This window comes from Vulpes lagopus, chromosome 12, assembly GCF_018345385.1.
Source record: "Vulpes lagopus strain Blue_001 chromosome 12, ASM1834538v1, whole genome shotgun sequence".
Taxonomy (NCBI): domain Eukaryota; kingdom Metazoa; phylum Chordata; class Mammalia; order Carnivora; family Canidae; genus Vulpes; species Vulpes lagopus.
Window position 1 is genome coordinate 60225737 of NC_054835.1, and position 8892 is coordinate 60234628.

General features: G+C 54.8%; 1 protein-coding gene across 3 annotated transcripts in view; it reads right to left on the reverse strand.

Annotated features, from left to right (window-relative positions):
* Nucleotides 1-8510, reverse strand: part of CSNK1D (casein kinase 1 delta) — a 33756-nt gene extending 25246 nt beyond the window's left edge. For 2 of the 3 annotated variants that reach the window (XM_041724339.1, XM_041724340.1), the window contains exons 1-2: nucleotides 8107-8510; nucleotides 877-987 (exon numbers count right to left, since the gene is read on the reverse strand). In XM_041724339.1, the coding sequence (XP_041580273.1) occupies nucleotides 877-987; nucleotides 8107-8182 (187 nt within the window). In that variant the 5' untranslated portion in view covers nucleotides 8183-8510. The remainder of the gene's footprint in view (nucleotides 1-876; nucleotides 988-8106) is intronic. The other variant, XM_041724341.1, reaches the window with a different exon arrangement.
* Between the last annotated feature and the right edge of the window lie 382 nt (nucleotides 8511-8892).

Below are 8892 nucleotides of genomic sequence, written 5' to 3' on the forward strand. Positions count from 1 at the left end.
TGATATGTATGAGACATGTGTTGCTGTGTAAAGCAAGAAATGTTGGTTGCTGGTAGCAACACAGATTAAACCACTTTTGTGGAGTAAAGATGCCAGAGTGAAATCACCAATCCTCCCTTCTCACCTGAAAAAACACAATTCAGACTCTGAAGACAAGCTTTCATTTGCAAGGCACCGAGAGCACTCCAAACTATGAAAGTACCACAGAACCTTCTGCTACGAAGGGTCTCCTAACAGGATGAAGTGCAGCCATTCTTCAGACACAAAGCCTTCTTCCCGAGGGGAGCTTCTTGGGGCAAAGCACGGACATGTCCTTCCTAATGCTGCGGTGTCTTCAGGACTCTGAGACGCCCAAGAAAAGCCCCACCTGCTCCCTTAGCTGAACTATCTTGAAGTCCAGAGAATTCTAAAAGTTAGACTCTGAGATCAGGACATCAGATACCCTTAGGCCCAAGAGAAGGTTTCGAAGAATTGGGACAATAATTGAGTTAGAAAGGGACAGAGAGGTCACGGAGTTCAAACTCTGTTTCACTCAGAAGCGTCTGAAGTGACTCCCCACCAAAGCTATGAGCAAACCATGTGACCGAGGTGGCATACCTAACAATCAGAAGTGTGCCTGAAAAATCACAATTCACACAAACCCTGAGTTCAAAGACACGACTAGTTAACATGAGGCTACGGAAAAATAGACAATCATGCTTTATGTTGAACGAGGCCTTCAGTAGGCCTCTTGGTAGCTGAAGGAAGCCACATGACTGAGTCACATGTATGGACGTTTCCCTCCCTTTCCCAAATAAACCAGAGGCTATGCTTCATGACCCATTCTCCCTCATCAAATACAACCCTGGTTTTCCTTTGAACAGGTAAAGGGCATACCTCCTCCCTGCATCATTTTGTAGATTTTGCTCTCAATGTGGAGCTGAGGGTGTTTGGTTTTGACACATTCAAGCTTGATGGCAACTTCTTCTCCTGCAGCAATGTCCGTACCTTGGCAAAAGAGAAAAACCACAAACATTAATAATCTGGTGTCCACCACCTAACGCAATACTATAACACACCACAGACCTTCTGCTCCGCTTTCCCCTGAGATGGGTGTCGGTGGTTGACAAACCCTGTGGAAAAACCATCATTACTCTCACTTTTGAAGCAGGAAGTCTTTGATATGTATAGAAAAGTCTTATTTAGTATTCCCTCACCCACTTCCATATGTCCCCACTCTGATCACGTCAATAGGGGACCCAGAGACAGGGCAGTGCATTTCTCTCTGCAAGGACTCCCATCTTTTCTGCCCTGAACTTTCCTGTCCCACCAGCTGGTGGTTGGCCCCTGTATTCACCTACCCAGGGTGAAGCAGTTCCAGGGTGACTGTGTGTGCTCCCCATTTCTCCATGCTGCCTGGATAGGCCTGTGTGGGTGGGTGGGTGTGGGCCTTCCTTTCTACCAAACACCCACGGCTTCAGTCCACCCCCCCTGGGTGTTGAGCCGCATAAATCTCAGAACAGTCAAGGCACTTCTCCAGTGGAGCTGGTTCCCCCAAGGACACTCTGCAACCTTCTCCCTTCCTGGGGAATAGGACACTACTGTGCATTTCTTACTGATACTGGACCAGAAGCGTGGACTCCCTTTTAGAGCCCAAATGACACTTATGCAACATGTACCTGTCACATACCTTTTGTTAGTTTTATGCTAAAACCAACAAAACATCAGCTAATACCTCCTGATAACAGCCTATGTTCTATCTCTGCTTTACTTCAATTAAGGAAATGCAGATATGACAACGCCCTGCCCCAGGCTTCACACACAAATGCTCCTGAGCTCCCATTTGACCCAAAGCTGTGCCCATGAAACCTTCCTCAAGAAGCTTTAGCTGAAGAAAACAGGGAAGAGTCTTAACCTACACCTAGCTCTCCCCCAGGTGCCTTGTAAGTACAGGTGTCCCTTATCTGCAGTCAAACTCGGTCTACAGACAGATGCTCCTGTGCCTGCCCTCAGGTCAGGTCAGCAGGAGCCTCACGCCACGTCACACACCCGCATCACTTCCCTCCCGCCCCTCGTCACATCGGCACTTCACCACCTCACAGGGTCACAAGAAAGGGGAGTACAGCTCAGTAGGATTACTGTGAGACCCCAGTTACAGAACTTTATTTACAATATGCTGCTATGATTGTTCTATTTTATTATTAGCTATTATTGTGAATCTCTCACTATACCTAATCTATAAACATTATCATGAGTAAGTATGTCTAGGAAGAAACAAGGTATACGTAGAGTTTGGTATCGTCCATAGTTTTAGGTATCCCCTATGGGTCATGAAATATGTCCCCTGTGGATAAGGATGTCTGCTGTACAAACCAGTTTAATCCTTCTCAGCAGTATGTTTATCTGTATTGGTTCCAGCAGCTCGACAGGCCCGGGACATTTCCTTCCCAAGGAGATCGTAGCATTGGACAAAGCAACCTCAACTGACTGGTTTCTCTCTCCCCAAGTTCAGGGGAAGAAGTGCAGTCTATTTCACAAGACGCTTGCAAGGGAGGGTGCGTTAACAGTTACAAAGCACTTTGAGATTCCCAGACAAAGGCACTAAAACCACAAGCAGCCTGCAGGAACCCTGCCTGCTGCTGTTCATGTGTCCACTAAACACCTAAGAACCCCCAACGTCTCCTCTAGACTACCCAGATGGCTCCAAGAAGTACAGGGCTTCTGGTGGGCTTGAATCCAAAACCATGGGAATAACCAGCATCTGACCACTGCAAGTGACCATTCTAGATTTAAGAACCTCATTTACCATTCCAGAGATTCTTCTGGGCACTCAGAAAGAAGACAGGTAATACACTTTGTTCTTCCTACCCGCATTTGCGATGATCTATCCAATTACAAGAGAAATGACTTCATCGTAAATGTACTGTGCAAATGAGAAATGCACTGGGAGTTCCTGTGAGGACCTGGACTCCGAGCTGAACCCGCCAGCCCAGGAGACACAGAGAAATGGATGACTCAGCTTACTGGTTACATCAGCAACTCTGTTCCCCAAAGCATGAGCAGTGGAGCCTTTAGTGAGAGCATTCTTGCTCCGCCAACTACGTCAGCATTGTCACCCTTGCCATGAAGCGGGTCTTCACTGACAAGACAGCCTGGACCAAACAGACTACCTCCCAGACCACCACCTTCAAGAGGGCAGAGAACATTCTAGCTCCACCCTATTGTGGCAGATAATGTAAACATCTGGCCATCAATCCAGCAATACTGACAGGACAGTCTGGGAGACAAATAACCGTAAGCAACTCTAAAACTCAATTTGAATCCTGTTCTCCTATCATGGTGCCAATCTTCCTGCTGGACCACACCAGCAACGGAGTCAGCCTCCCCCAAGATCACACCAGCAAAAACACAGCCAGCCTCCCCCAAGAGCACACCAGCAAGCACAGCCAGCCTCCCCCCAGGAGCACACCAGAAAATAGGGCCAGCTTCCCCGAAGACCACACCAGCAAACACAGCCGGCCTCCCCCAGGATCACACCAGCAACAGAGCCAGCCTCCCCCAAGATCACACCAGCAAACAGCCAGCCTTCCTTGGGATCACACCAATGAACAGAGATTGCCTCTCCCGGGATCACACCAGCAACACAGCCAGCCTCCCCCAAGATCACACCAGCAACAGAGATAGCCTCCCCCAGGATCACACCAACAAAGAGGGCCAGCCTCCCCTAAGATCACAACTGTGAAGCTTGCCTCAAGTCTGATGAACCAAAGAGGGGCTGGGCTTGGGCTTGGGCTCTGCAAATAAATGTGATAATAGCACACACTCTGGACTGCTTCCCAGCAAGGTCTGTGCCCAACGGGTAGACGTACCAAGGAGCCCAGCTTCAAGCACTGTGCATTCCATGAGAAACAAACATCACAGGCAAAACCAAGGTCCAGTGGTCTAGGGCCCTGTAGCCCTGCCCCACCTCCTACGGCTGGCATCACACCTCATGCTTCCCTGGTAGTCCTGCTCCAAGTCTAGTGCTCAAACCACCACCTGTCCAAGGTGTGTGTGTGTGTGGGGGGGAACAATACAGGGCAGCAAGAGAGCATCTAGGAGATCAGACAGCAAAGCGATGTTGCTACATTTAATCTTACTTTACAAAAGTAATGGTTTATGGGGCAGCCCAGCTGGCTCAGCGGTTTAGCGCTGCTGTCAGCCCAGGGTGTGATCCTGGAGACCCGGGATCGAGTCCGTGTCGGGATTCCTGTGTGGAGCCTGCTTCTCCCTCTGCCTGTGTCTCTGCCTCTCTCTCTGTCTCTCATGAATAAGTAAATAAAATCTTAAAAAAAAAAAAAAAGTAATGTTTTATGAAGGATTGGTAATTACAAAACCTGTTCCTTCAGCACAACTTCTATAAGTACTTCTAGATAGGGAACAAGAAGTTAGAAGACCCCACTGAGCACTGGGTTTCAGATTCACAAGGCAGTCAATCCACAGGGTCCCTTTACACTTAAAACAGTTTTATCTCGCTAACAACCTCAGCCCCTCCAGCAGCTTAAGCAGCCCCACCCTGTCAGACAAGAGTTCCTCTCTCTAGGCAAGGGTGTTATTCTGTTAGACAAAGATTAGTGGTGATCCTAGGAAAACAAAATTATGTCTCTCAAGTTGAGCAGACAAAATCAGACGATGAATTAAGTGAACCGAACCCCAAGCCTGAGTCTGTCCTGGGACAGCTGTCCTTAGGCCCAACTCCCAATGAGGACTGTCTTATCAAAGAAACAGGGAGAGGCCTCTGGGCAGTCAGGCAAAGGTCACTCTAAACAGGGCAAATGTTGACGAGGCAACTAATGCAGGATCACAACCTCTCATTAGGGACACTCAAAGCTTAAGCTACCACCCTAAAGAACGAAACCAGGTGACTAGGAAAGCTTCAGACAGTGCAGGCAACTGGTCTTCTCTCCCAGCCAGCTGGCCAGCCAGCCACCACTCTAGAACCCCTACTGTGTGCCAGACATCCTTGCATGGTGTTCCTGAAGAAAAAGGAAAGTCCGTGAGAGGGGAAAACGTGAAAATCGAGTATGAAGAGGTTACTAAACTTTAGCTCTCTAAAGATGCTCCTGTACGTCACGACAGCAGGCTGCACAGTCCATCCAGGTAACACATGCAGAGAGGAGGCCATCCTCTGATAAATGGAGTGACCCCAAAGGCCAACACAGACAGGAAGAAAACCTACATTCCATCAATCATGAAAGACAGGGGCGTAGGTGGGTCCGAGGACCCTTCCGCCAGCCTCTACAAGACAAACATGGATGACAACAGAGGACGGGGGCTTGCAGACACTCTGGAACACTGGATGAACTGAAGAGGGTCTGTGCTGACTGTAGCACCACCACCCGCGTGGCTCTAGCACTCTTTTCCACACACCCTCTTCTTCCCTCAGCTCTACTGGTCACACTGGGAACATGTGGTCCACAGTAAGAACTCGCCCTCCCTGTTTTCAAATGTTATTAGCAGGTATACAGGAGGTACACTGCCAGCAAATGAAAGGGCTTCTGATGTCCAGTGCCTCACAAGACATCACCTCCAACAGCAAGGGGCCAAAGCACGTGGAAGCTAAAGTTGATGAAGACACAGGAGTGGGAAGGCTTTGCCTTATGCCCACTGGCAATAGCAGGTACAGGCAACGTTTCGCATAAGCATGTACCGCACAGAATACAGGAACTCTGAGGCCTTTGCACCCTGCCCTCCCTGACAGCCTTCGGGATCTGGCAAGCTTGGAGGTAAACAGAAGATGGGGACCGCACATTTGGGGTCCATCGTGGCCCAAGTGCAGTACTTTCTCAAGTCCAGGCACTGGAGAAAGAGCCCATCTTTAAAAGGGCCATGTGGGATGGACTGGAATAACTGGCAGGGCACAGGGCCGCATGACCATGTTAATGCAGCAGGAGGCCGGGAAGGCAGGCCAATACCGGGCCCTCCTGGTCCATGAGGCACTCAGTAAACTGAAAGACGGCCTCCCCTCCTCGCAGTTTCAAACCTCTGAAAGCACACAACGTCCCAGGCAGAAACCCAAGACCCCAAATGCAGGATCACAACACAGGGAACCTACCTGGAGGAGTCGAGTGTTCTGATCAATAGTAAAATGACAGCAGCAGAAGTGATTTAAATTGTAATCACAGCAGAATACATGGAACCTAACCATTTTCAAGATATGAGGATGCAATTCCCCAACTAATGCCTTTACCTACAGAGGAGGAACTACGGTAGGGATGACTCATTCTGTTCCGTGGTCTTTGGGGCAGCCATCTTGGAGCCTCATCTACAGCTGGTGGGGCTCCTCGGACCCCGCGGTCCAGCCACATCTCTCAAGTAACAAGATCACCTCTCCTCGGTGGAGCAGTACTCAGCCTGAATGGACCCCCCGTGGGGGCCCAGAGCCCATGCTGACGGGAAAGATCAGCTGTGGCCTAAGTGCACCTCATCGGGCCGTGCGGGTGCTGGGAGCGAGGGTGTGGGACTGAGGAGAGACCCCTCTGGGACAGGTCAGCCTGAGCCGTGCATCAGGTGCCGCCCGCCGTTGTGCCTAACACAAGGGGAGGCCCAGAGGGCACCACGGTGAATAAGCACACGGGGCTCCCTGCACCAGCTTCAGAAAGCACAGAGCTGGCTAGCACCTGAGGATAGAGAGCTCCGAAATAAATACCTACTTTTTGATGCCCGTGTAAAGGTGACGAATGCATGGACTTCTCAGGACAGCTCCTAGATCCTAGGTTAAAACTCTGGCCAAATTTTACTGTTCTGGGAATAACACAAACAGTTTACATTCACCCAGCGAATTTCCCTAAAGGAACGCTGCTCAGAAGGCAGCCAGCAGACTACCGGAGAGAAACGTCTGTGAAGTGTGTTTTGCTCAGCAGGACAGTAAGGCAGAGGGCAGGCAGGATCAGAGGCATCTGTAGGGCCCGGGACAGGCTTGCTCTGTGGGGTGAGAAGGCACCAAAAGCGGTAATGAACAAACATGCGCGCTCCTAACGCCGTCAGCCCCGGAGGTGCAGCTGCTCCGGGTGACAAGACGGGAGGCCGGGTGGGGATCCCCTGAAGCCACTCCTGACCCCTCTGACAGGTACGCAGCCAACAGAAGCAGCAGGGCAGGGGCTCTGCGCAACATCGGAGCGTGTTTACCCCAGACTTGCGCAACAGTCCCTCTGCGCACACAGCCCCGCCAGGCTGTGCGTCCCCAGGTCCAGGGGGTACCGGCTGCAGCAAAAGTTATTTTTAAATCCCCAACTTGAAGGCTCAAGCCGACCCTTCACGTTACACGTGCATTTCCTTGCACTGCAAACCGGAAACGATCCAGAACTTTCCAATCCCATTTTTCTTTCTTTCTTTCCTTTTTTTTTTTTTTTTTAACCCCAGATGTACCTGGAGAACCGTAACGGCCAGAGGGACCACCTCGGGAGTAGAGAGCGCTTTACTACTTCATTTGCCTCTAATTTTTGCCCACACCGCGACGCCGACTCCGTCTGCGCCCCCCCAAATCCCAGTCTGGCTCCGGCGGAGGCGCCCCGTCCACAACTTGGATGCGCAACATGTCCTTCGGGGGCCGCTCGACGGGGCGGGGGACCCACCCGGCGGCCGCGCGCCCGCCCCGGCGCCGTCGGAGCCCGGGGAGCCGCCGAGCTGGGGCTGCGCCGTCGCACGGGCCCGCGGGCCGCGGAAGCCTGGGGCCGGCGCCCCGACCCCCCCCCGGGCCCCCCCACGTGCCCGGGCCGCAGGGGGCCGCACACCCGCCCCGCGGCCTTTGTCTGCCCGCGGGGGACACCCGGCGCGGACAGCGGGCGGGGGTCTGGGGCGGCGCAGGGCCGCTCCCGGCAGCCTGGGGCGCACGTCCGGGCAGGCGCCCCGGGGCACGGCCGGACCCCGCGGAGGGGCTGGGGGCGGGGCGGGGCGGAGGGGTGGGTCCCGGTCACCGCCGCGGGCCCGCGAGGGGGGTCCCCGGGGCGGAGGCGGGCCGCGGGGCCTCGCAGCGGGGTCCGGGCGTGTCCGGGGTCCTGGGCGGGGGTCCCCGACCCGGGGGCGGGGGGGGCCGCGCGGACGCCGGTCCGGGGGCGGCCCGGGCTGGGGGGGGGAGGGGCGCCTCACCGAGATAGATGTCTCCGAAGGAGCCGCTGCCGATCTTCCGGCCCAGCCGGTACCTGTTCCCGACTCTGAGCTCCATGGCGGCGGCGGCGGCGGGTCCGGCTCGCTCCTGCCCTCCCAGCCGCTTCCTGGGTCTGAGCTCGGGGAGGCGGCGCCGCTGCTGCCGCTACGGCGGGTCGGGCTGCCGGCTCCGCCCCCCTCACGGCCCCGCTTTCACCATCGCTTTCCGGCCGCCCCGCTGCTCCCAGCGCCTCAATACGGGGCGGATGGGACAGTCCGAGCGCCGCCGCCCCTGCTCCGGCCCCCACCGACCCCGCTCGCCCTCTCCCCGCCGCGGATGGACTCGGATCTTCCGGGCCTAAATCCCCCTTCAGCTGCCTGAAGGAGCCGCCGCCATCGCGCTGTGACGTCACTTCCCCTAGCAACCCGGAGGGGCGGGGCCGCGCTGCCCGAGGGGCGGGGCCGAGGCTTCGGACGGTGGGGCGGGGCCAGGGGCGGGGCCAGGGGGCGGGGCGGGGGCAGCGCGCACCCCCGTCCTCGAGAACCCCGGGGCCCCGGGGCGGTCCCCTCTTTTCGGTTTGCCCAGCAGCCTCAGCCCCGGGCTGCGGGGGGTCCGTCCCACGTGCAGCCTGCACGTGCTGGCGCAGGGGCTTCGTTTGTCCTCGCAGGTGCCGGGGAAGCCAGCGACTCCCCGCAACACACCTGGGACAGGCCCCCAGGCAGTGCTTTTTGCAAGAGGGACGGGGGCGGAGCCTGTCTGCTCCTCCAGCCCAGGGACCCGCAGGACCC